At 50.3% G+C, this 27,815-nt stretch overlaps 1 protein-coding gene across 1 annotated transcript in view; it reads right to left on the bottom strand.

Annotated features, from left to right (window-relative positions):
* Window positions 1-27,601, bottom strand: part of LOC130119880 (cytoplasmic phosphatidylinositol transfer protein 1-like) — a 67,476-nt gene extending 39,875 nt beyond the window's left edge. The window contains exons 1-2 of the mRNA XM_056288471.1: window positions 27,243-27,601; window positions 26,569-26,704 (exon numbers count right to left, since the gene is read on the bottom strand). Of these exons, the coding sequence (XP_056144446.1) occupies window positions 26,569-26,704; window positions 27,243-27,601 (495 nt within the window). The remainder of the gene's footprint in view (window positions 1-26,568; window positions 26,705-27,242) is intronic.
* Between the last annotated feature and the right edge of the window lie 214 nt (window positions 27,602-27,815).

The following is a 27,815-nucleotide window of genomic DNA, read 5'->3' as shown; positions in this document are numbered from 1 at the left end:
TACCCCGAGGCTCGAACCCAGGTCCTTCTTGCTGTCCTGGGTTCGAGCCCAGGGGGTAGTCCAACCTTGGGACCTCAAAAAATAAAAAAATAAAAACTCTAGCCGGTAGACTAGAAAAGCACTGTATAAATAATCCATTTTCCATTTGGCCTTAACGAGCTTAAACCTCCGTGTTGCCGCTCGTGATACTCAATTTCCCCCCGGGGATGAATAAAGTATACTGATTCTGAGGCTATATTTCAATCTGCAGAAATGTTGCGCTGTGTGAAACCAGTGCTTTTGACTTGCATCCCTGCTAACCGGTAATGAATATTGGTTTTATAAGTAAGTTGGGGTCACACGAAACGCAAACACGCACGCACACAATATAAAAAATTAAAAAGCCACTTCATCATCAAAGAGACTCCTAATCAGCTGTGAGCTGCAGATGTTCCTATGGCAACCACAGACACTCATGCGTCCCCTGCAGTCATTCAGCAAGTCCTCCAACCCATACGACCACACGGGTCGTTTGTCCTCTAATACGACCCACAGGAGCGGCTCCTAAATTAGCGCCCCTTGCCGGCGGCAGGAGTTATAACACAGATAATTTTCGCCTCTGTGCATTGTGGGTTTTTAAAACAACGTGAGAACAATAGAATGTGTAGTCAGTGAAGATTGCTATTGGCAGTATGTTTACCAGTGAATGACGTCATAAGAGCTAACTTAACGTTAGCCAAAAGTTAGAAAGTCAGCTAGCGTGGACATTATAACCACTATGTGACGTTAAACTTTGCTTTTATTAATATTCCTTCTCGCGAGAGCTTATGGAAGGAGATGGCTTATTGTGACAGGGAAAGTAACGCGTTATAATCACGGAGGACCGCGAGGAGGTAGCTTAAAACCTAACTACAGGCCGTAACAAGCTGCTCGTACAAACCACCTACGGGGTCGTTTTTTGGTGGAGGACGGTCTCGTATAGAGAGCTGCTTTGTCAACTCTTGTGTGTGCATTTGCATGAATGTGTGCACACATGTGTGCGTGTGAGTCCATCTGCCCAAGTTCTTCATGTGTCACACAAATGCACGCACGAGAGTTGACAAAGCAACTCTTTATACCTCTACTCCTACATTAAACTCCTGGCAGGAACCTCCCCGGAGGAGCACGGCTACATGTTGACAGGGTTCACGGTCAGCCAACAGCAGGCTCATTTGGATCTGGCGACAGCCTCTTGACATAGGTTTAATCTATACATGGAGCCACCGGTGAGAGTTAAATGGAATATGGGGAGACAATCAGAGAAATCTGCTGAAGTTATACACAAGTTAATTGGTTCTTAGTGATATCGGGGTCGGGGGTTGGGAGCAAAAGCGCATGAAATGTACGACATTAGATGTGCTGCAGGATGTGGATCAATGCCTCTATGTGTGTGTGTGTGTGCAAGAGAGAGGGAGAGAGCGGGGGAGAGAGAAAGCGAGAGACAGAAACGCAGAAAAAACAGATGTTGAGAGGATAGCAGACACATTTGGGCCTAATCTGGGGCACTTTTGGTACTTGCGGCTCAGTTACGGCACTGGCAACCATTGTGTGGGCCAGATGTGGCCCAAATGTCATAAGCCGGGCCTGACTTGGGTTATGGCAAGTGTTGCGTGGGCCACACATGGCCCAAATGTGATGAACCGGGCTTGACTTGGGTTATGGCACATACTATGTGGACCAGATGTGGCCCAAATGTGGCCCAAGTGCGGCTGAGTTGAGGCAGCCACACTCGTCCCGAGTCAACGCCATCATTCAAGGCCAAACGTGGGCCATAACCCAGACAGCAAAATGAAACTGGGCCAGATCTGGGCTGGATGTATCACAGCAACTGGCGCGGATCCGCCCCAGTGTCTTTTTGACTTGAGGAGGCCACACTCTGGCCAGAGGCGCGGGGCGGTCTAGGAGCGGATGTGAATCCTATGCAGATCTGCCGGACTGTGGGTGGATCGGCCCAGTGTCAGGTGCTATGAGGGAAGATAGCTGCAGATGTGGGCCATAGTTGGGCCAAAGATTCTTTGCTATCTGGGGAGAAAGAGACAGCACAAACAACCGACAGGCATGCATAAGTACAGACAGACCAATGGAGAAGAAAAAAATGGAGACAGGCAGATGGTCTAGTGCAGTGTTTCTCAACCCAGTCCTCAAGGAACCCCTATCCTGCAGATTTTCTTTGCAACCCTGAATAGGTACCTGTTTGTAGTAATTCAGCAGTGAATGTCAGACTTTGCACACCTTGCATAATTAAGTGCTGTGAGATGATTTGTTGAGTAAGTACAAGCAGAGCTACCTATGAAAATCTGCAGGATAGGGGGTCCTTGAGGACTGGGTTGAGAAACACTGGTCTAGCGAATGTGACGATTGAAAACGTAACCTTGGGGCCCCTCAGGGCTGTGTTCTCTCCCCCTGGATCTTCTCACTTTACACCACCCACCTCACATCCACATTTAGCTCTGTGAAAATAATAAAATAGGCGGACGACACAACCATTGTAGGCCCCATCTCCAACAATGATGAAACCCAGTACCGCACCGCGGTAGACCAAGCTGTCGCCTGGTGCTCAAACAACGACCTTCTGCTTAATACAGCCAAAACCCAACAACTCATTATCGACTTCCGATGCGTGCCGAATCCTAAAAGACCCACACAAATGAACGGAGACCCCATCACCACCACTGACTCCTTTAAATTCCTTGGAACATCCATCAGCAATTACACGAGGTGGAAAACTAACACCGAACACATCATTGCAAAAGCTCAACAACGACTTTACTTTCTTAGGCAGCTCTAAAAAATACCGGATCACACATCAACTGCTGGATCTGTTTCACTCAGCCATCATCTGGTCCATCATAACATCTTCTGCTACAGTATTATAGTACCACAGTATTACAGTATTATAGTACTGCAGTATTACAGTATGGTACCACAGCGTGGGCAGCCAAACACGGAAAAAACTGCAGCAGATTGTCAAAATCACAGGCAACCCACTCCCCTCTGCTGAACCTCTACACACTCACCAGACTGTAAAGCGAGCAAAGAAGATCACCTCCCACCCTTCACATCCTGCTCATCACCTCTTCCAGCTCCTTCCCTCAGGGAGGCGCTACAGGTCACCGTCCACTAAGACTAAATGCTTCACAAAGAGCTTTTCTCCCCTCGCCACTCCTCCCTGTAGTCCCCCCCCCGTCACACACCACTGGCCTAAACACCACCATTCACCCAATTGTTATGCATGACGTGTTTATTTCTGTTATTGTGTAACTGTACTGTTCGTGATGATGTGGGGATCGTCTGTTGTTGTGCATGCATGTATTGCGCTGCAGAGTTTGTGTACCAGAAACAAATTCCACCGGCCTTGGCCGTGTGGCCAATAAAACCATCTAATCTGATCTAGCCAGACTGAAAATAGTCAGGTGATCCACGACTGCACCGTTGATATGAATAATGACTTGCCGATTGTCTTTACACCTGCACGACCAATCACGATTCCCGCTACACAAAGCTTTATGATCCAATCTGATCGCATTACAGTCTGCTCTGCTCAGCTGCTCCCCCTGCCCACGTCGCACCCCTCTCTCACCACCTGTCGTAAAACACAACTGACACATGCAAGATGGGTCCGTCACCCCTGTTACTATTCTCGGCTGCTGTTGTTTCCCTTTGTCTGCACAGGATGTTGACAGTAAATAAGGTTTAGGGTGACAAGAAGGCTGGAGGACAAGGAGGGGAGGATGAGTTGACGGGCCACGGGGAGGAAGAGAAGGAGGAGGGATGTGACTGAGTGTTTCCTGTTCAGGTAGGATGAATGCTGTCCATGCTCTCCAACCAAACAGGTGTTGCAGACCTGACTCGTGCAAAGACTGACCATGGACCTCTGGAAACTGGGGTTTTTGGGTGGAGACCCGAACCGTGGTTTAGCTTGCCTTCCGAAAACAACATGGTTACCAAAGATGACCATAGCCTCCTTACCGTGGTAAAGCCATGGTTGACTTTTGGATGCACGGCTGTACAGGTGCCTCACCGCCCGTACACAGGACTTGCACATGTGAGACAGACCACCCCTGCCAGGTCCCCAACCAGTCTACATGTTTACCTATTTCTGCGTCTCCCTTTTTTGTCGAATAGTCATATTCCACATTTGATATGCTGAGATATTAACGCCAGCTCCCCGCACAGGACTATTACCGACTCCACCCCGATCTGGCCGGAGGCAACAGCAGGATTTGAACTGTAAACCAAGTGCATTAATCCTTTGCACCACCTGGGCAATGCTTCACACATTTACTAATGCAGCACCGTTTCCTGTCGTAATATTTCCATAATAATCACAGAAAGTTTTTTTGCTGTTGATTTCCCGCTTCCTTTTCTTCCAGTTGTACCCGGCCAATTACGCCACTCTCCCGAGCCACCCCAGTCGCTGCTCCACCCCCTGTGCTGATCCAGGGAGGGCTGCAGACTACCACACGCCTCCTCCCATACATGTGGAGTTGCCAGCCGCTTCTTTTCACCCGACAGTCAGAATTTTGTTGTCTGGGCGAGTTTGGACTGCTCTACTTGAACGGCGATGCGAGGAAACGAGCTGCACTGTGAGACCAGAATAACACTGAATTATCTCACTGGGGTGAAACATCTCAGACACTGTAGGCTACAATACAAAGAGCCGTTACAGTTATAACAAAAAAAACCCAAAACTCTGTGGATGATAATATATTGATTACAATGAGCATAAAGCTCCATTTCTAGCTCACGAGCTGTAAACACAGGGATGAAATTGTGACCTTGTTTTGTGGCACATTATTTTGAGACATGGCCGTCAGAATGGGGTCAATCAATCCCCATCATGCCCCACCTCGCTGCTGCTGCTGGAACGGAATTGATTTGAGAACGCCATTTTTAAGATGGAGTCCCAGGGTTCTCAGCAGGAGACACTGAGCACTGAGCGTGTGTGTGTGTGTGTGTGTGTGTGTGTGCATGAGTGTGTGTGCATATGTGTGTGTGCATGAGTGTGCACGTGTGTGCATGGTTGCATGAGTGTGTGTGCATATGTGTGTGTGCATGAGTGTGCACGTGTGTGCATGGTTGCATGAGTGTGTGTGCGTGTATGTGTGCAAGTGTGTGTGTGTGCATGAGTGTGTGTGCATGTGTATGTACATGTGTGCACGTGTGTGCATGGGTGCATGAGTGTGTGTGCATGTATGTGTGCAAGTGTGTGTGTGAGTGTGTGTGCGTGAGTGTGAGTGTGTGTGTGTATGTGTGAAAGAGAGAAAGCATCATTCAGTTGTCCTACCTTAAAGGACCTTACTTCGGGGCTCAGTACCTCGCTGTGAGTAAGTTCAAACAGACAGTCGGAGGAAGTAGCTTCAGTGTTTGCCAGGCACTCAGAAGTCAGGGGCCCCTGGGACCCGGTCCCCGGGACCCGGCCCCCGGGTCCCTCGGCCGCAGTAGAAGTACCGGTTCCCCCCCCCCCAGTTTCACCGTCACGTGGCTAAACGCCAACACGAGAGATAAGCTCTCCTTATCCTGTGAAAACGTCTGTGGCGGTATGGGATGAAAGTGTACGACAGGCACTGAAATAAAGAAGCGGGGCTCAAACGCGCGGCGTTGAATTCATGACTGCAAGCTTATCGAGATTTCACGAACACGTCGGAACGTCTGGGTTTTGGTTCAACTGAAAAACAGCATGATCAAAACGCACCCGACAATCGCTGTTCTGATGTCATTACTTTGTGTACCCCCCCCCCCAACTACACACACACACACACACACACACACACACACACACACACACACACACACACACACACACACACACACACACACACACAGGCTTGTGGAACATCACAGAGAATCCCGGTACCCTGCGATACGACGCTTATGGTGAATGACAGAACGGCGGTGCCGGAGATCTTACTCTTCATCAAACATTCTCTTTTCTCTTCTTCCTCTTCCTCTGTGACTCTCCCTTCAAGTGTGTGACTCCTCTTCCTCTCAGGTTTGCGTCATGTACTTATTCTTTGGTGAACTGACTCAGATGACTTTGCCGGTACCCAGCATCCTCTGGACTCCTTGACAGCTTTCCTTAGAAGTTGTTATCGCCCCCCCTCCCCCCTCCCCCCCCCTCCCTCCCTCCCTCCCTCTCTGGGTGTGCACGCACAGCAGAACGACATACTGCCTTATTGCCCAAGTTACACAAGACGTTTTGTTGCTTCGCTCGGCTCATCACCTCAGCGTTGTGTCTGCAGCTTCACAGTAATCGACCTTTTATTTGTTTGTTGTCCTCCACATTGTCCTTAACCTCAGCCTGTCGTCCGTTGGTGTGGATTTATGGTCGGTTTTGGCAGCGTTACTTGGCATGTTTGACTACAGTCGTGCTCAGCAAATTTCCACCTGTGCCCGCTTCTATGTTATCAGACGCACAACATGTCGACAGCCTCTATGTTACTAAACACACAACATGTTGACAGGAACCCTACCAATGCTTCTTTAATGGGCTATAATTCAATCATAGCAAGCCTAACTACTACTACTACTAGTGCTACTACTACTATAACTACTACTACTACTAGTACTAGTACTACTATAACTACTACTACTAGTAGTACTACTACTACTACTAGTACTACTTCTACTATACTACTACTACTACTACTACTACTACTACTACTTTCAGCTGCTCCCGTTAGGGGGCGCCACAGTGGATCATCCATTTCCATCTCTTCCTGTCCTCTGCATCTTCCTCTGTCACACCAGCCACCTGCATGTCCTCCCTCACCACATCCATAAACCTCCTCTTTGGCCTTCCTCTCCTCCTCTTCCCTGGCAGCTCCATATTCAGCATCCTTCTCCCAGTATACCCAGCATCTCTCCTCCACACATGTCCAAACCATCTCCATCTTGCCTCTCTTGCTTTGTCTCCAAACCGTCCAACCTGAGCTGTCCCTCTAATATACTCGTTCCTAATCCTGTCCTTCTTCATCACTCCCAGTGAAAATCTTATCATCTTCATCTCTGCCACCTCCAGCTCCACCTCCTGTCTTTTCATCAGTGCCACTGTCTCCAGACCATATAACATAGCTGGTCTCACCACCATCTTGTAAACCTTCCCTTTATCTCTTGCTGGTACCCTTCTGTCACACATCACTCCTGACACTCTTCTCCACCCACTCCACCCTGCCTGCACTCTCTTCTTCACCTCTCTTTCGTTACTTTGAACAATTGACCCCAAATCTGACCTCCACTCCTTGCATCCTGACCATTCCACTGTCCTCTCTCTCATTCACACATAGGTATTCTGTCTTGCTCCTACTGACTTTCACTCCTCTTCTCTCCAGTGCATACCTCCACCTCTCCAGGCTCTCCTCCACCTGCACCCTACTCTCACTACAGATCACAATGTCATCCGCGAACATCATCGTCCACGGAGACTCCTGCCTGATCTCACCCATCAACCTGTCCATCACCACTGCAAACAAGAAAGGGCTCAGAGCCGATCCTTCATGTAATCCCACCTCCACCTTGAACCCATCTGTCATTCCCACCACACACCTCACCACTGTCACACTTCCCTCATACATATCCCGCACCACTCCTACATACTATCCTGCAGCTCCCGACTTCCTCATACAATACCACACCTCCTCTCTCGGCACAATGTACCTCCTTCTGGCCTTCTCTATACTCCTCCATCAACACTCTCAAAGCAAACATCACATCCGCGGCGCTCTTCCCTGCCATGAAACCACCAGTCACAACAAGGCTAAATCACCGTGTATTCCTTGTCCAGGGAAGGATTAAATACACAAATCGTGGACGATGGCGTCGCTGGATTTGGACAGCATGCGGTAAAAGGCCAAACCAGACGATGGTAAAATGTGTTGCATGAGACCACTTCCCTGCAGCTCATATGTGGTTAGAAGGCCTCGGACAAACCTAATGAGCAAGCAGTGCGGCTTGCTATTATGCACTGGTTTCCCCAACGTGGAAAAGTACACCGCACACGAGTTTCCTTATTTCACAGAATTGGAGGAGCAAATGTGGCACAGTACACGAGTAAATCAATGGCGTGATTCACCCTCAGGCTGGGTGGGGCGCTGCAGCGGAGAATACCAATCGGCTGATTACAAGGAGACACTTTATTTGTCATTGTACATCCATGCAACGGAAGTCATTCCCCTGCATCTAACCCCGTCCTATTGTACAGGAGCAGCTTCAGCAGCCGGGGGCCAACCCCACTTCTTCTTCCGTACTGCCTTGCTCAGGGGCACAGGCGGGAGTATTAACCCTAACGTGCGTGTCTTTCTGATGGCGGGAGGAAACCGAAGGACCCACGCAGACACGGGGAGAACGTGCAAACCCCGCACGGAGAGGACCCGGGACGGCCCGGGGTTCGAACCCCAGGACCTCCTCGCTGTGAGGCAGCGGTGCTGCCCGCTGGGCCACCGTGCTTAAGATAAAGGCAAGTTATCGCGTGTTATGTGTAAGCCTGTTGTCAGTGGTGTAAAAGCGTGGAGTTAAACCTCTGTAGGATGCACGGTACAGGTGAGGGGGAAGAGGGGCAATGGAAACAGAAGCACAGAGAGAAAAACACACAGTATCTGCTCCTTGTCGCCTCCTTGGAGGTGTCCCCGGTGCAGAATCGTGCCCAATTTGCTCCCCTGCAACACGTGAGTGCCACCCTCAACTCAGGGCAGCACCGGGTCCCCGGTGCTACTCTGGACCCCAGCCTTGATTCAAAGACGACGGCGGCCCGACGCTTCCCTTTTCATTTAAGTTGGGGACGGTGACGCACTCCGTCGCCCGCTGGCTCAGCCCGCCTCGCGCCCATTAGCGGGACGCCGGAGAGAGGACTATTGAACCCGCTTTTCGGATACAGAAAAGGGCAGCCCCGAGTCACGGTCCAGTCGATGGCTGATCGATACCACACCAGAGGAGGACGGCTCCGCACAGAGCTTTGTGAGTTTAAGAAACGATTTGTGTGTGAGGTTTGTTTCGCTAATCTCGTTACCCTTCGGGAAAGCTACGTGAGTCGGCACGTGCGTGGGGACGACAGTGGCATAAAATGGAGCGTTCTGCATCTTTTTGCACTCCGTTGTTCCAAGAACAAGTCCACAAATAAGTCCACAAAAATAACCGTGCATTGCTATCTCCATCATGCAATCTCTCTCTCTCTTCCTCCTCCCACCATTTGAGCCCTACAAATTCTCCAATGCGACCCACAGGAGCGTTTCTTAAATTAGCGCCCCCTACTGGCGGCAGGAGGTATGCCACAGATACTTTTCGCCTCTGTGCATTGTGGGTTTCTATCTACTTGTTGACGTCCTTTGTACAACACCTCACAGGCAGGCGAATAAAGGTGAGTCGTCGGTCAACAGTGATAAACACGATTTGAGAACAACAGAATATGTAGTCGGCGCGTTTTTGTGTTATTTCGCATTCTAGTATAGTAACTAAGAGGGCTACTGGCAGCACGACTGCCAGTAGCCCTCGCTTAACTGTAGGTCGTAATAAGCTGCTTGTACAAACGACCTATGGGGTGTTTTTTTTGGTGGAGGACGGCCTCGCTTGATGTCTGGCAGACTGCTGGAGCGACCAATGTTTCTGTCCATCTGGTCCCCGCATGGCAGGTTAGCAGCTGTGTGAGGTGTGTGAGCTCCAGCCGGGGCTAGAGACCGGGAGCGGGGGGGGGCTTCTCATTAGCCCGAACACACATCTTCCTCCCGCAGGGTGTATGAAGAAGATGTTGGACCTTGGACCAGACCACACATGTGAACCTCAGCATAATGACCGTGCACCGACCACCTGATGTTTCCTTAATTAAAAAGCAACGAATTAAAAAGGTGTCCTTCTCATACTACAGTAGAAGATGGATTACTGGCATGTCATGCTCTCTGGCATTTTGGATCATCAGTGCAAGCACTAAAACTTACAGTAGAGAAAAGGAAAAAATCATCATTTTTCATCTTGGATCGTCCCCAGATGAAGCGAGAAATGTGTGGCATGATTCTTGCGCGTCGAACAGATTTAGATTGTCTGACCACGTTGGTTTCTTCCCCTGGTAACAAACACGACCCCCCCCCCGCTTCCCTCCCCATTTTGACGCTCTGTTCAGTGTCCCTGTCGGCGGACGTCATGATGCCGCCGTTTGAATGACAGCTGTCACATAAATACTGACTAGCTTCTTCCTCGTAGGCTCCACTGACGTCAGACCCCGTCATTTTCCTCCGGAGGCAAGAACGCATGCATATATGCACACGTATGAAAGGATTCAATAAGGTCACGTAGGCTCGTGCACGGGCACACGCACACAATCGACCCACCCCCTCCCCCAACCACCCACACGCACACATGCACACACACACACACACACACATACACACACCCTTGCCCTGTGTTATTAATTAGCCGTCGAATCAGTCAAAGATGCACAGTTTGCAGTGGCTCTCCACAGAGTGGATGCTGCAACCCGGTATCACGCCAAAGCCTGTAATGTGCAGGTGTAGTGCCAGCAGGGGGCGATAATTAAGAGGCGAAGGCAGGTTAGGGTTAGGGTTGAGTTAGGGTTGGGGTTGGGTTAGGGGAGGGATTTTGGAAAATGCTATATGCTTCTTTTCCTCTGTGGGGAGATGCTGGCATTGAGTTAACCATCGCCCCCTGCTGGCAGTGCACCTTCATACACACGTGTACTTGTCACGCCTGAGCAAGGCAAACCGTGACGCTGACACGTTGGAGCGGCGGGTGTATTCCGCGCTTTGGCGTGATACTGGGCTGGCAGGACAGTAGGGCTGTGTATTGGTGGGAATCTGGCGATACGACACCTGTCACGATACAGGGGTTACGATTCAATATATGGTGGTACTGTAAGAAAGGCGATACATTGCGGTTTCATAGGCCTGTGTTCTTTGCGCTTATGCTACTTCCTGTCTCAGTTTACGTTGTTGCGTTGGAGCGGACGAGTCAAATGCTGAGGATAGATCACAACACTGCCATCTAGCGGTCGTGGGGTTACACACAACACAACATGTTTGTCACGAACCTTTACATGTAAACAATTTAAAATCGATACAACGGGTTTGAGAATCGATACATCACAAATTATAATATCGCGATACTCGGGTGTATCGATATTTTCTTACGCCCCTACAGGACAGCAAACAGCAAACAAACTTACGGCTCAGGCACTCGAGAGCGAAACCTGACACTCAATTACTGAATACACAAGGCAAAAGCTTGAAATGATGACAGAGACCTCCGCGGTGGCGTCCTCGGCGAGATGAGTTTCAAACAAAACAACAACTGCCGCCTGTCTGGACGCAGTCTGTAAGCAGACATATTATGCTGACAAACAGAGATGAGAAGATGTGTTCCCAGACAGCATCCGGCTGTGGGCCACTTCGGGCAATGATGGGGAACTGATGGCCTTCTTCTGGCCCTGACAAAACGGATGTGAGCCTGAATTGGCCCACATGCATGATAGCAAATATGGCCCAAATATGCCAAATCAAATGTGGGCCACCTTTGGCAAATATGTGGCACATGTGGCATCGCTATGGCTCAGTTCTGGCCCAGATCTGGCAAACAGGAGCGGACCGCCCAAGTGCCGTCATTCCACGCGGTATGTGGGCCGGATGAAAGTGTCAGTGTGGGACGGGTCCGGGCCACAGCAATTTTGCTATCTGGGTTGTAGAGCAGATGGCATTTACTAATTCCCCTCTAAAGTAATCCCATGATCTGATACGACTGAGAACAAGCCATGATCACAACTCACAGATAATTGTGTCAGTTCTGCACCAAGGTAACACTTAATCTTGAGTCCAGACCTCTGGCTTCCAGATTAATGTACTGTCTCATGTGTGGTTGCAGAGTATGTTTGTACGCTCTTTTATAAAACGGGTCTATCGGTTTATCTGCAGAGCTCCAAAGCATTTACCCATCATCTAAACCATATAAACTCCCAACAACGTTGCCCCGGACGGGCGGGGGTAACATTAAATCAAATATTGATAGGTCTAGACATCTTGTAATTGAATGAGCGTCGGCAGAGCGGGACATTTGATACAGATCTGTAAGACGAGGGGCCTTTCTTCTTCGTGTGAAACGGCAGGTGAACGAGCCGCTCAGATGCGTGACTGTGAGAGCGTTGCGTAAGCGGTGCACCTGGACACTGACTGGATTACAGTTCCTCTCGGGTGTGCGAGCAGACACAGACAGGTCCAGGCCACCAGAAGAAACGTAGCGGTTTTCCACACTTCACCCGAGGAAATGTCACGGCGGACCGAGTGCCAGTCCAAACAACCAGACCAACGGGAAAATAATGCCCACTTTGAAATCCGACTCGTTGCATCTGCTCTGCACGACACAAGAAGAGGACGGTCTGCTTTGCATAGACGGATTTGCATCAGAAAAGCTTTTTCAGACCAGCACTCAGAGGCTGGGAGCTCCACTCATGCTTCCGGTGTTTGCTTCAGACCAGCACTCAGAGGCTGGGATCTCCACTCATGCTTCCGGTGTTTACTTCAGACCAGCACTCAGAGACTGGGAGCTCCACTGATGCTTCCTGTGTTTGCTGAAACACGTGTCCAACCTTTTAAGATCATGTTTGAGTACGAAATCCTTTTCTTATCAGTGTCTTATCTGTGTGTGTGTGTGTGTGTGTGTGTGTGTGTGTGTGTGTGTGTGTGTGTGTGTGTGTGTGTGTGTGTGTGTGTGTTGAGAGAGAAGAACACATGATAATGAGCCTAGTTGAGCGCATATAAGTTGCCTATTTTACGTGACCATATTCATTAGCTCCATCTATCCGCTCATCCATCTCTACTCGCTCTACGGGCTGCTGTTAATGTTACACGAGCGGTTGTGCAGATGTTCGCTGCAGCGGAACAGGTTTCAAACAACAAGTCCAACAGTGGGTCAGTGGAGCCACCTAGAATAAAGGATAAAATCACATCCCTGTAATTGCAAATACAAGCGCCGTATGAGGGTACCGACTTCAGGGGGGGAATTTCTCGCTCACCCGGTCTCACCAGTCTGCGTACAAACAACACGATGTTACACTTTGCGTGCAACGCATACGCCAAAATCCCATCTTGCGTGCAGATGATACGCCAATCCTTTCCATTTACTTCTGTGGAGAGCTGATGCGTCCAAATACCACGCGTCACCTCATGACGTCACCAGCGAGGCTCAGTTCGCCCAGTTCACCTGATGCGTGGACATCCACAACCAGGGTTAGGGTCAGGAATAGGGGCAGGGTTAGGGTTAGGGTTAGGATTAGAGTTAAGGTTAGGGTCAGGGTCAGGGTTAGGGTCAGGGTTAGGGTCAGGGTTAAGGTTAGGGTCAGGGTTAGGGTCAGGGTTAAGGTTAGAGTCAGGGTTAAGGTTAGGGCCAGGGCCAGGGTCAGGGTTAGGGTTAGGGTCAGGGTTAAGGTTAGGGTCAGGGTTAAGGTTAGGGCCAGGGCCAGGGTCAGGGTTAGGGTTAGGGTTAGGGTCAGGGTTAGGGTCAGGGTTAAGGTTAGGGTCAGGGTTAAGGTTAGGGCCAGGGCCAGGGTTAAGGTTAGGGTCAGGGTTAAGGTTAGGGCCAGGGCCAGGGTTAGGGTCAGGGTAAGGGTTAAGGTTAGCGTTAGGGTCAGGGTTAGGGTCAGGGTTAAGGTTAGGGTCAGGGTTAAGGTTAGGGCCAGGGCCAGGGTTAGGGTCAGGGTAAGGGTTAAGGTTAGCGTTAGGGTCAGGGTTAGGGTCAGGGTTAAGGTTAGGGTCAGGGTTAAGGTTAGGGCCAGGGCCAGGGTCAGGGTTAGGGTCAGGGTAAGGGTTAGCAAAATAACTAAAATACTACCGTTAATACCATGATTTAAATACAATAGACTGTTTCCCCTGCTTACCTGCTTTGTGGATGTCCGTGCATCAGGGGAACTGGGTGAACTGAGCCTCGCGGGCGAACTGAGCCTCGCTGGTGACGTCATGGCTGTTCGAGGTGACACGTGGTACTTGGACGCATCGGCGCTCCACAGAAGTTAATGGAAAGGATTGGCGTATCATCTGCACGCAAGACTGGATGTTGGCGCATGCGTCGCAAGCGACGTATAACATCGTGTTATTTGTGCGCAGGTTGGTGAGACCGGGCTGCTCAGTCCTCGGCCCGTCTCGATAACCACACGCTATGGAAACGCACTGATCTGCTTAGTCATGCGCACACGGTCTGAACTTACACGAGTCCCCTCGGTTCAGTACATGTCTTTGCTATAACAGTCATAAACCCGAGGACGAGGACGTCTGCTGTGTTGCTGGAGGGACACTGGATTGACACGTTTAGCCTAACGGTCGGCTGTCTGCCCTCTTTGCGGGTGGACCAAAGGACGAACGCAACCACACGTCTCTCACGCCAACAACACCAACAGTAGTGCAACGCCGACATGACAACAGAGCACAAGGATGAGCGAGCCAGCTCATCACCGGGAGATGAGAGAACTTTGCATCCACGGCGACACAACACAATCACATTAAGCTTGCCGCCTACCGGAGCTGTTAAGCCTCCACGGTGCTTAATACACATGATCCGCATGCTCCCGTGCAAGCTGAACACTGCCGCAGGAGGTTTAACATTACAGTCTATGAGCCCGGTGGTATCCCCCTCCCCCCCCCCCCACACACACACACACATGCACACGTACACACATTATGGATGTGTGCATTCCTGCAAAAATGATTTCATAAAGGCTACAATCCCCGAAGATGCAAAGCACAACCGGCGACTGAAGACGGGCATTTCCTCCCGGATCAGACGACTAAAATCATCATTATTGCTTTTAGGCGGCTTCAGAATATCTCGTGTACAATTACCCCCCCCCCTTTTTTTCTCCCCAATTGTACTTGGCCAATTACCCCACTCTCCCGGTCGCTGCTCCGGCCCCTCTGCCGATCCGGGGAGGGCTGCAGACTACCACATGCCTCCTCCCATACATGTGGAGTCGCCAGCTGCTTCTTTTCACCTGACAGTGAGGAGTTTCGCCAGGGGGACGTAGCGCGTGGGAGGATCACGCTATTCCACCCAGTCCCCCCCCCCCTGAAAAGGCGCCCCGACCGACCAGAGGGGGCGCTAGTGCAGCGACCAGGACACACACCCACATCCGGCTTCCCTCCCGCAGACACGGCCAATTGTGCCTGCAGGGACGCCCCACCGAGCCGGAGGTAAGTGTACAATTACTTTCGTCAGAACAGAGACAACGACAGCGCCACCCCGCGGTCGTTCTGCAGACCGGACCGCCCGGGGTGCAAGAGGTCACATATTGTGCATGCAGCTGCTTCAGTGCACCGAGAGAAGCGCACGGTCACACTTTGGGCCATGTTTCACGGCGTTTCCGCGATGGAAACTCACTAAAAGCGGCACAACAGGGAGCGAGAGGGAGGACATTCAACAAGACCCGACCGACCAGAGGGGGGCGCTAGTGCGGCGACCAGGACACACACCCACATCCGGCTTCCCTCCCGCAGACACGGCCAATTGTGTGTGCAGGGACGCCCCAACGAGCCGGAGGTAAGTGTACAATTACTTTCGTCAGAACAGAGACAACGATAGCGCCACCCCGCGGTCGTTCTGCAGACCGGACCGCCCGGGGTGCAAGAGGTCACATATTGTGCATGCAGCTGCTTCGGTGCACCGAGAGAAGCGTACGGTCACACTTTGGGCCATGTTTCACGGCGTTTCCGCGATGGAAACTCACTTAAAGCAGCACAACCAGGAGCGAGAGGGAGGACATTCAACAAGACTTGACCTACCTCCTCCACGGTCAGTGGCATGCAGATGCGGTACTCCTTCATTAACATAGTCCTGGCACAGCGGCCCGGGTGGCTGCAGGTAGGGGGCGCACGCCGCGGGGAAGCACGGGCTCGGTGTCGGTGCTGCGGTCTCACAAGTCGCTCGTTTAGTCAGCAAGCATTCATTTCGGCACGAGGGTGCAAAACCACCGAGCCTTGCTCGTCACCCCCCCCCTCACTAAATACCTCCCGCTGACCCCTCGCCGACCCCGCACGTGAGCCCAAACTGCAGGAAGGGGGGGGGCGAATGCTTCTCGAGCGGCGGAACGAGAGATCAAGGGGAAAAAAACCCAAACGGGATGAAATCCGCTTTTGGAAATCCGCCAAAACACCAAATAGGCGGCGGCAGACGGAGACAAGTTTGGGGAAATCACCCAAAAACCTGGAAAACTTGGAAACCTCGCGGCCGAAGTAGCCGCGGGGGGGCGCTTGCGGTCCCGTACGTGGATGAGAGTTGTTGTCCTGCACTCGGTTCGGACCCGAACCGAATATCCCGCCAGTCCGTCCGCTCGTATCTGACTTGTTTATCTCCGAACCGCACGCTGCTTCGTCTACCCTCCTCCTCCTCCTCCTCCTCCTCCTCCTCTACGCGCCCGCTGCTCTGTGGGGGCGGGCGCTGGTGCGCCGTGCAGGGGATGCGCAGCGGTCTGAGCCGGGCTCCGTCCGTCCTCGTCCACTTCTATTCACGGCACGAGCACGGCGGACCCTGCGCTCGGGGGACCTGCGGCAGTGGAGCCGGACCAATCGGATCGTCGGTCGCTCGGAAAGAAAACTACGGCTTTTGTCTGGGCCAACCCCGTAAAGCCGGGGCAAGAAAACGGGGAAAAAAAGCCTTGCATAACTTCATTAATTATGCAGCTGATCTGACTGGTTCGCCCCCCCTCCCTCCCCCCCCAGAAGTTTTTCTCTTCGTCTGTCAAAACGATTTTTATCTTTTTTGGTTGCAAGGACGACAGAGACCACCTGCAGCCAGTGGGTGTAGCGCAGCATACAGGGGGGGGGGGTGTGCGGAGTCGGGTTACAGTATATAATCACCCATCAGCCAAAAAGCCACGGAAATATACAGGAGACCCAAATTTCTCCTTGGTGAGCTGCCTCCTCAACGACCACCAAGCCGCTGGCTGCGACCTGGGGTTCGAGGACAGATGATGGGATCTGATAGGTGATCATAACGGCAGCCAGATATATTCCTGGAAGTCACCCAATGCGCAAGGATGTCATTTTCTATCTGTCTGAAACCGATTATTTCCTTCAATACATGGTCTGGCACTTATCCCCCCCCCCCCGCCCCCGGAAATACGAAAACTAGTAGAGAGACCAGCTATGTTGTATGGTCTGGAGACAGTGGCTCTGGGGAAAAGACAGGAGTTGGAGCTGGAGGTGGCAGAGATGAAGATGATAAGGTTTTTACTGGGAGTGATGAAGAAGGACAGGATTAGGAAGGAGTATATTAGAGGGGCAGCTCAGGTTGGACGGTTTGGAGACAAAGCAAGAGAGGCAAGATGGAGATGGTTTGGACATGTGTGGAGGAGAGATGCTGGGTATATTGGGAGAAGGATGCTGAATATGGAGCTGCCAGGGAAGAGGAGAAGAGGAAGGCCAAAGAGGAGGTTTATGGATGTGGTGAGGGAGGACATGCAGGTGGCTGGTGTGACAGAGGAAGATGCAGAGGACAGGAAGAGATGGAAACGGATGATCCGATGTGGCGACCCCTAACGGGAGCAGCTGAAAGTAGTGACAGTAGTAGTAGTGGTAGTAGTAGTCATAGAAGTAGTAGTAGTAGTAGTAGTAGTAGTAGTAGTGGTAGTAGTAGTCGTAGTAGTAGTAGTAGTAGTGGTAGTAGTGGTAGTACTAGTATCAGTAGTAGTAGTGGTGGTAGTAGTGGTAGTACTAGTAGTAGTAGTGGTAGTAGTAGTCGTAGTAGTAGTAGTGGTAGTAGTAGTAGTAGTGGTACTAGTAGTAATAGTAGTAGTAGTGGTAGTAGTAGTAGTGGTATTAGTAGTAGTAGTAGTAGTAGTAGTGGTGGTAGTAGTGGTAGTAGTAGTGGTAGTAGTAGTATTAGTAGTAGTAGTAGTAGTAGTAGTAGTAGTAGTGGCGGTAGTAGTAGTAGTGGCGGTAGTAGTAGTAGTGGTGGTAGGAGTGGTAGTAGCAGTAGTAGTAGTAGTAGTAGTAGTAGTAGTGGTGGTAGGAGTGGTAGTAGCAGTAGTAGTAGTAGTAGTAGTAGTAGTAGTAGTAGCGTGTGATGACTGAGCCATTCATAGCTGTGCCCGTGTCCCTGCAGGGCGCTGGCCGTGGTGCTGAAGTTTACCTGCTTGCCCAGCGCTGCACACTGGCCTGCTTGGTGCTTACCTCCATAGAGAGCAAACAGCGCGATGGCGGCTGATGGAGGGGACTATCTCGTGTGTCAGCCCGGAAGGGGGCGTGGCATGTGTCACCGGCTTGATGGCTTGGATCAGCTGTGAGCAGCAGCCTGCAGCGTGCAGTAGTACTTTCTATCGCTAGATGTCGCAGCTGTTCTTTCATTTTTAATGATGGAAAGGGCGACGGGGGAGGGGGACGGACCGAAGACAGAATCGACTCGGTGCATGACTGTAGTCCACTGACTTCCGGTTTCTACTGCAGCGGGCATACCGGTTTCCTGTTTGTTGGCGCGTGCTGTTGACAGTGGCATATTTTTGGCCATGCCTGCAGGATTTAGCGTGGATAAATGTCAACCGCACGCACAGGATTGTCGACAGACTTTCCACCTGCACCTACCAGCAAACGGGGGGAACGTTTCAAGTTACGTCCTCAAGTCCGTCCGTCCGCCCACCCGCTCATCCTCCTAACTGTGGACTTGCCTTATCTTATCCTGCTAAGTATAAATCCACTTCCTGTGCACTTAGACTCACACCGGTTGTCTGGAAATTTGGCTCGTGCATTCATCTCTTCAACCTGAATTGTTTTGTACCCCGTGGTTGAGAGCTTGGGGGAATGGTGTGTTTTGTACATCACTTCACTCTGGCATGTACAAAACTACAGTTGTTCACCCTATGGGGGGCGCTGTAGCAATCGACCAAAGCATTTTAATAGGCATGTCCATCCATCCATTTTCCAAACCGCTTATCCTGCTCTCGGGGTCGCGGGGATGCTGGAGTCTATCCCAGCGGCCATTGGGCGACAGGCAGGGAGACACACTAGACAGGCTGCCAGACCACCACAGGGCCTTTGATAGGCACGCCTCCTGTCCTAGTTGAGCTGTTGTTTACATACAACAACACATGTCCTGTAAGAGACAATAATCTCCACCCATGGAATCGCCTGTACATTTGGGTGTTTCTGGCATGTTCATGTGCAGTATCTGACAGGCCACTCATGAACGATGCCACTGAGCGAAGGCCGTCCCTGGTTGGCAGCAAAGAGTGAAAGCAGGCCTTAGAAGTTACGCGGTTATGTTCCTTCATTCCTCTCCATCCATGCACAACTGAAAATCCCTATCAGATAATGGTTTTTAAACCCTAGTACTGGTTTCCTATATTGCCAGGTAGCTCATTAAGTCCACTTGTAACGCCAGGTCTAAAGAACTCTGCGCCGATCGCTGGGATACCCGACACAGCGAGCAAACATAGTTAAGGTAGTTCCTCGTGTATCCTAAATGTCACACAGCATTTAACCTTCATCGGTGGTTCAGTAGAAAGTGGACTTTCGTAAGACCTTAGGTCACCGACATCCCAGCCTTGCCAGATATAGTTAGCAGATGCTTTTTATTCCTTCCACGCCGCAGATTAGCTTCATGCAGAGGGGTAAATTATTTAAGGTCTGATAGTTCCAAGTAGTTTTGGGCCGGTTTTCCGTGGTCTAATATGAGATGGCAAGACTCTTATCCATGCATGTGGGCAAACTCACCTAACACCGACTTGACTGTATCATACCAGTTCGGAGCAGCATGCTGGTGCAGCGGGTAGCGCGGTCGCCTCGCAGCAAGAAGGTCCTGGATTTGATACCCGGGGTAGTCGAACCTTGGTGGGTCGTCCTCTGTGTGGAGTGTGCATGTTCTCCTCGCGTCCGTGTGGGTTTCCTCCGGGGGCTCCGGCTTCCTCCCACAGTCTAAAGAAATGTAGGTCAGGTGAATCGGCCGTACTGAATTGTCCCTAGGTGTGTGTGTGTGTGTGTGTGTGTGTGTGTGTGTGTGTGTGTGTGTGTGTGTGAGCCCTGTGATGACCTGGCGGCCTATCCAGGGTGTCTCCCCCACCTGCCGCCCAATGACTGCTGGGATAGGCTCCAGCATCCCCGCGGCCCTGAGAGCAGGTTAAGCCAGTGTTTCTCAACCGGGGGTCCAGGACCCCAAAAAGGTTGAGAACCACTGGGTTAAGCGGTGTGGCTAATGGATGGATGGATGATCGTTAAATTGATAAACCCAGTGTTGCTTAAATGAGTTGACAGCATTGCACACACGCGCACATTCCTGAATAGAGATGTCACTTTATAATGGAAGACTAAAACCCGCCTCCCTGCATCTGATCACATGTGCTCTGGGCATCTTCAACAACAAAAAGAAAAAAAGACCATGGGTTATTAAGGAAGTTTCCTTTCTTAAGTTAGATGGTAGAAACTGTCATGGGAGACTGTGCCGGATGTTGAGGTTATGGATGTTATGGCAGCTCACGTCTCCGTGTTGACTGTGCAGCCAGACAAGGTCGTCCTTTATTCTTCTTACTAGCTTATACACTCTTTAACAGTCCAAGGTCGTTTCTCCAGCATTGCTTCAATGCTTCACAAGACATGTCACTCTCACAGTGGCATGGACATCAATAGTAAACTGATGCGCTCTTGTACCACTTACAGCTCCACTTAACTGTGCTGCCGTCCCATCTAATAACACACACACACAACTAATTAAATTAATCTAACGTATCTGGCTGTGCCACTACTTATCAGATCGTGGGATTCGTTTATTACTGCTGTTATAATCGTCTCTCAACATTAACGTTAAAGTGGCTGTAGACAGCCCCCCCTCCCCCCCCAGCGTTTCTATTGTTTGCGCCACTGTCGCAAAGAAAACCGGATCGCTTTCCGTTTATTGGCAGCCTACCCATTGTCCAAATCGAGAAACAACCGTAAGGATCCCAGTTTGAACTAGAAATCAAGATCTCGGTGTGACGATAAAGGCAGAGTTAAAACATCCATTAATCAGTAGGCAGGTTGTGTTACCGATCCGGTAGAAAGAAGGACGACTGAATGTCGGGTTGGAACCTTCTCAAGTAACCCGGTGTTGCAATGAACTCTGTTTCCCCGTCAGGATCTGTTCCCCCCTAGCCAGAGTTCGATACAACACCGGGACGGTTGATTAACCTTAACCTAACCCCAACCTAACCTGACCTCAACTAGCCCTAAACTTAACCTAACCTGACCTCAACCTAGCCCTAAGCTTAACCCAACCCCAACCTAACCTGACCTCAACTAGCCCTAAGCTTAACCTAACCTGACCTCAACTAGCCCTAAACTTAACCTAACCTGACCTCAACTAGCCCTAAGCTTAACCTAACCCTAACCTAACCTGACCTCAACTAGCCCTAAGCTTAACCCAACCCTAACCTAACCTGACCTCAACTAGCCCTAAGCTTGACCCAACCCTAACCTAACCTGACCTCAACTAGCCCTAAGCTTAACCTAACCTGACGTCAACCTAGCCCTAAGCTTAACCCAACCCTAACCTAACCTGACCTCAACTAGCTCTAAGCTTGACCCAACCCTAACCTAACCTGACCTCAACTAGCCCTAAGCTTAACCTAACCTGACCTCAACCTAGCCCTAAGCTTAACCCAACCCTAACCTGACCTTACCTCAACTAGCCCTAAGCTTGACCCAACCCTAACCTAACCTGACCTCAACTAGCCCTAAGCTTAACCTAACCTGACCTCAACTAGCCCTAAACTTAACCCAACCCTAACCTGACCTCAACTAGCCCTAAACTTAACCTAACCCTAACCTAACCTGATCTCAACTAGCCCTAAGCTTAACCCAACCCTAACCTCAACTAGCCCTAAGCTTAACCTAACCTGACCTCAACTAGCCCTAAGCTTAACCTAACCCTAACCTGACCTGACCTCAACTAGCCCTAAGCTTAACCCAACCCTAACCTGACCTGACCTCAACTAGCCCTAAGCTTAACCCAGCCCTAACCTTAATCGTAGCCGACAGCTAACCTGCTTCCATGCGAACGCTTTCGTCTGGCTAGGGGGAACGAGATTACGATGGGGAAACAGAGTTTGACACAACAGCGGGGCTTTCTCTATCGAGTGAATGCTCACCTGCGCGTCACTCTTGTTTTATGTCAAGTCCGTTTTATTTGTATATCCCATTATCACAAATTTGCCTCAGTGGGCTTCGTAGCATTACAGCATCCGTCCCCTTGACCCTCGCACCGGATAAGGAACTACTACTGCTCCCGTGCCAAAGCGCCATCCTCTTCCGGTTTTGGTTGCGCAATGGTGACGCACTTCCTTTGTGCCGTAAATCAGGCCTTGGATTTGCTGCGAGCTCACACCCGGCTTGGGAACCAGTCTATTCGATGGCGTCATTATTCTACAGCCATTACACTGTGCAATCAACATTTACTTTATAATGAGTTAAAGTTTCAGAAAAAAAGTTGTGTACTGCTACTTTAATGCGACAAAATCAATCAATCAGCCAGTCAAGTCTTACTCTATTCAGACACATAGGTAGGTCAACAACACAAAAACATAGGCAACAGCAGTTCACAAGTCCACGATGATTGAAACCGATACAGACATTTGCTCCAGTGTTTCCAGAAACAAGAGGAGTACCCGGTGCCACTTTGTGTAGCCTCGGTTAGGAGCATTATCATTACATTTCTGGAGTCAATTAATCGACACATGAATTTGCACATAAAATTCCTCAACACAGCATGACAAGTGGGAACGTCACTAGTCACGAACATGACGTGCACTTGTCCATCTTGCAAGCTTGAGCAAGACTCTGAAGGCGTCATTATATGCTGCCTGCAGCTTTTTCGTTGTTGCTTTGCTATAATTGCGCCACAAGTGGGCAGTATAGAGTGGAGTCCAGTAGGCCCTGAAAAGAGCAGTTTTAACATCATCTGTTAAGAAGTTTGCGTGCCAGCATATTGGCTTGTGCATACAGTTTGAAACACTGCATTAATGTTGGGGGGGGGTTGGTGAAAGTCTGATTGATTGATTGATTGATTGATTGATTGATTGATTGATTGATTGATTGATTGATTGATTGATTGATATTTACCTGCCTTGTATCGGTTAAACTAACTTTGCCATGTCTTCATATGGCAAACATGAAACCCCCACAGGTAGATAGAGGGCTTCATACAGCGGAATGAATAGGACATCGAGCTAAGATGTGGGTCGTGCTGGGTTGTGTGACATATGTTTGCTTTTAGGGCATTATAAAGATTATAATGCAATAATATCTTCGAATTATTCTGCAAAATTTAAAGTTTCCATTGTTGTTAAAATCAGTATTTTTCTCTTTTTTTTCGATAGCGAAAGATTTGGGATTGGAAATCATGAATAAATACACAAATGCACAGGGACATTTATGAAAATGTGTTTAATTAAGAGTTGAGTTGGGGAAATTCTCTGCTATATGACTCTTAATGGCTGCCCAGATGGCGAAATCGCTGTGGCCCAGACCCATCCTACACCGACACTTCTCCGGCCCACATACCGCGAGGAACGATGGCACTTGGGCGGTCCGCTCCTGTTTGCCAGATCTGGGCCAGAACCAAGCTATAGAAATGCCGCATGTGCCACATATTTGCCAAAGGTGGCCCACATTTGATTTGGCATATTTGGGCCATATTTGCTATTATACATGTGGGCCACTTCAGGCTCACATCCTCTTTGTCAGGGCCAGAAGAAGGCCATCAGTGCCGCATCGTTGCCTGAAGTGGCCCACATGCGGATGCTGTCTGGTCTGGGTGTGAAGCCATCAAGCTGAGTGACTCAGGATGGACATCCTCTGCAAAATAATGACTTTAAACTCTCAAAGGGAAGGATTACCTGGCCTGAGGGTAATCAGCAATCATGCTGTGGAGGTTTTGCTCTCTTCTTTTGACATGGCGGAGGCCTCATTTAAAAACCAATCTCCAGTGATAAGGCAGTTTGTCACGGTGGGAGCAGGAACCGAGGACCCAAATGAAGACCTGGTACCAGGTGGAGCGAAAGGTTTACTGGTCTCAAACGCGAGAGTCTCAGGAACACACGGGATTGCGTGACAATTACATGACGGTGACACAATGGCGACCCCAAGCGGTGGCCCCGGGGAGGGGGGGCGTGGCCACACCGCTGCGCCCCCCTGGCCACCTCTATTGATAATCCAGTCAGTCGTTCTAATCTCGTTTTTAATATTTTGAGATAAAGCTCTGGAAGCGGAATGCCACGTTGGTTAGTATTAAATTATGCAAATCACTGAAATGATAAAAATCATAAACTGAGTATGAAATCTGATGACTGGTGTTTTGTGTTTGCATCAGAAGTCATAATGCACTGTTTTATTCTGCAGAATACAGATACACCTGGGATTATAGCCACTTGTGGAAGTTTTGGCCACCTGGAATGCTGACACCTGAAACACAACACGTGTCCGATGCTGTGATTCAAAGACTGGAAGACACTTTCAAATAACATCAAATATGATGTGCTGGACTTTGAAACGTTTGTTATCAGCTAATAATTAATATTTATGCTTAAGCAACCCACACCCTGATTTATTAGTGACGATGCATTCAAACTGTCATTTGATTAGGCTAATCAATAGTGGTTTTAATAATTAATGGTAATTAATATGATCAATAATTAATAGTGATTAATATAATTGATAGTGGTGGGCGAAAATGAACGAACGAATCTGTTTGAATGGCGTCAGCAGCAGCTTTGGGGCAAATGGATAACAGAGGAAAGCTGGACTGTACTCAGGACTCTTGGACAAGACATGAGACATAGAAACCAGAACCGGGAGCGGCCATGACAGTCATTATTACAACAACAACAAAAACTACCACTTGGTTTTTATAGATGAGACATTACAGAGTGGCCCTTCGTCTTGAGGAAGACTCCAAGCATTGTGTTTTGCTGGTGACAACAGGAGCTGGAGAAGGAAGAACCCTTTTACATGTTCGCTGTTGAGGCCAGAAGTTCAAGATCCGCACACCAGAGGGCGCAATTTACTTTCGTTTGTTGTGCGTCTTCGCTACGTTTCACACAAGAATTCTGGGCAACAATAATGCCTAGATGTACTCTCACATTATGCACACACACACACACACACACACACACACACACACACACACACACACACACACACACACACACACACACACTCCAAGTGCATCTAACTCTGTTTATTCCAGCTGTTATCAACGCGTCTGCAGAAGGAGGAGCGGTTGCTAAGAGACCATGCTTCCCTGCCTCACATGCTTAACATCATTAGCCAGCTCGTACGCACCCTGTGACTTCCCCAACCCTTCAGTCCGCACAGTCCACCGTTTGCGGGAGGAAGGAGCGGGTCTCTCGAGTTGGTACCAACTTAACAGGCGCTGACGGTATTGCTCTGAGAGGAAATGTTCATCGCTGTAGTAACCCCCGGGCCGCTGGGTCAGTGGGGACGTTGCCAGCTCGGACCATCTCTGCACCGAGGGGGTGGGGGGTGGGAGTGGAGGGGGGGGGTAAAAGAGTACATCTGTCGCCATCTTACAATGCTGTGATTGCAACTATTCCCCAACCCTCTGTGAACGCTACACATGGCCATGGTAACTCTAGTTGACGGTCACAGCAGTAATTTGCATATGAGACTGGTCGGTGGTTTGGGTGGTTATGCCGCCGTAGTTTATGAGGGCGGGGAGTGACGCCTGCAGTCAGCCGAGACCGAGGAGGTCACTCAGAGGAGTTGAGGGAACGTTTCTCCCACCAGACGTGGCGTGCAGATGAGCTGACTCGAGTTCCTGTGCTATTCATCGCTGCAGTGGCATTACAGCTCACATCGCTACCCAGACAGCAAAGCTGCTGTGGCCCGGACCCGTCCCACACCAGCACCTCATCCGGCCCACGTACCGCGTGGAACGATGGCACCTGGGCGGTCCGCTCCTGTTTGCCAGATCTGGGCCAGAACCAAGCCATAGCAACGCCACATGTGCCACATATTTGCCAAGGGTGGCCATATTTGTTTTGTGATATTTGGGCCATATTCACCATTTACCACACGGGGCCACTTCAGGGTCACATCCAGACCACATGTTGCCCAGAGCACCGCATCGTTGCCAGAAAAGGCCCACGTGTGATTTGGCATATTTGGGCCATATTTGCTGTGAGACATGTGGGCCACTTCAGGCTCACATCCGTTTTGTCAGGGCCAGAAGAAGACCAGCAGTGCCGCATCACATGCGGATGCTGTGTGGGCCGGTTTCAGCTCGTCCAGGTGAGCAGTATAGGAGGGAGAAGGGAGGCAGAGGGACGGAGGTGAAGGGCCTCCGCCATGCAATCGCTAAAACTTACAGGACACCTGCGGCCTGGTAGCTCCGTCTGCCTCCGCCACCGGAAGTAGCGAGTGGAGAACGCTGCTGCACCTGCGTGAGCACACACACACACACACACACACACACACACACACACACACACACACACACACACACACACACACTTTTAATATACCTTTCTCACGTGAGAGCTGAGACACGACACTAGCAGGGACGCCGACACCAGCCCGGAAATAGACCAACCTCTGAGGGGCTTACGAGGGGAGGCGACACCGTGCAGATAAACTGCCGCGTGTCTGAGTTGACAGGCCGGCAGTCTTCAAACCGCACTTCCTGCAGCCGCAGCCGGTCCCCGTCCGAGGACTTAAGTCGTCTTACGCTGTCAGTAGGACAGGGCACGTTGACTTTGATTGGTCGTTGCGGGCATTTGCATGCTAATTAATATGGAGATGATGCAACTTTGGGTCTGAAAGATACTCCGCAACTGTTTCCGATGGATCCTTCCGCGCCCGTTCTCCGTGCATTCCCTCTGCTGCAAGACCGTTTAGCTTTTTCTATTATTATTCCTATTATCATCATTATTTCTATTATTATCATTATTTCTATTATTATTATTATTATTGTTGTTGTTATTTCTATATTATTTCTATTGCAGATGATTTTTTTCTGCTGGGTTTTCGAGGGGTGGAAATGTGGAGTTTCCTCACATGAGATGGTTGCTGGTGAGGGTACCTGAGAAGAAGCCTTGCTACTTCCGTGATGGACGGAGACAAAGGGCACCAAAGGAGGAGGCGACTCCCCAAACAAGGAACCAGGACACACGTCGACAAACACGTCCAACACGAGGAGACAGAGAAAGCCAGGGCCCAAGGGAACGGTGGCAGCCATTGGTTTCAGCCGTTACCACTTTCACGTACAAATCCATGCCGAAGTGGGGAGGAGCCTGGAGAGGAGCCCTCCTGCAGAGGAGCCCGGAGAGGAGCCCTCCTGCAGAGGAGCCCTCCTGGAGAGGAGCCCTCCTGCAGAGGAGCCCTCCTGCAGAGGAGCCCTCCTGGAGACGCTGTCGTTTCACCGTGCGGTTATTCACGGCCACCAGATTACTCATCAACACTCCGCTTCCGTGGTCCCGTCTGCACGCAGCCTCATCAATCATGCAGATGTGACCTTTTTCAACAGTAACTGATGCTTGGTGGTCAACGCTGTTTCCATGGTTACACGGAGATCCATTCCACTCCAGAGCTTTTCCCCGTCTTTTGTCTAAAAGCCACACTTGCATGGATTAGCAGGCCGTTCATGGCCGGCAGCACTGGAAAAGCCACCGTAGCGACCCCCAGTATAGCGACCCCCAGTAAAACCACGGTAGCGACCCCCAGTATAGCGACCCCCAGTAAAACCTCCGTAGCGACCCCCAGTATAGCGACCCCCAGTAAAACCACCGTAGCGACCCCCAGTAAGACCACCGTAGCGACCCCCAGTAAAACCACCGTAGC

This window comes from Lampris incognitus, chromosome 10 (assembly GCF_029633865.1).
Source record: "Lampris incognitus isolate fLamInc1 chromosome 10, fLamInc1.hap2, whole genome shotgun sequence".
Lineage (NCBI taxonomy): Eukaryota > Metazoa > Chordata > Actinopteri > Lampriformes > Lampridae > Lampris > Lampris incognitus.
The sequence above is the reverse complement of the archived record's forward strand: the minus strand, read 5'-3'. Positions and strand labels throughout refer to the sequence as shown.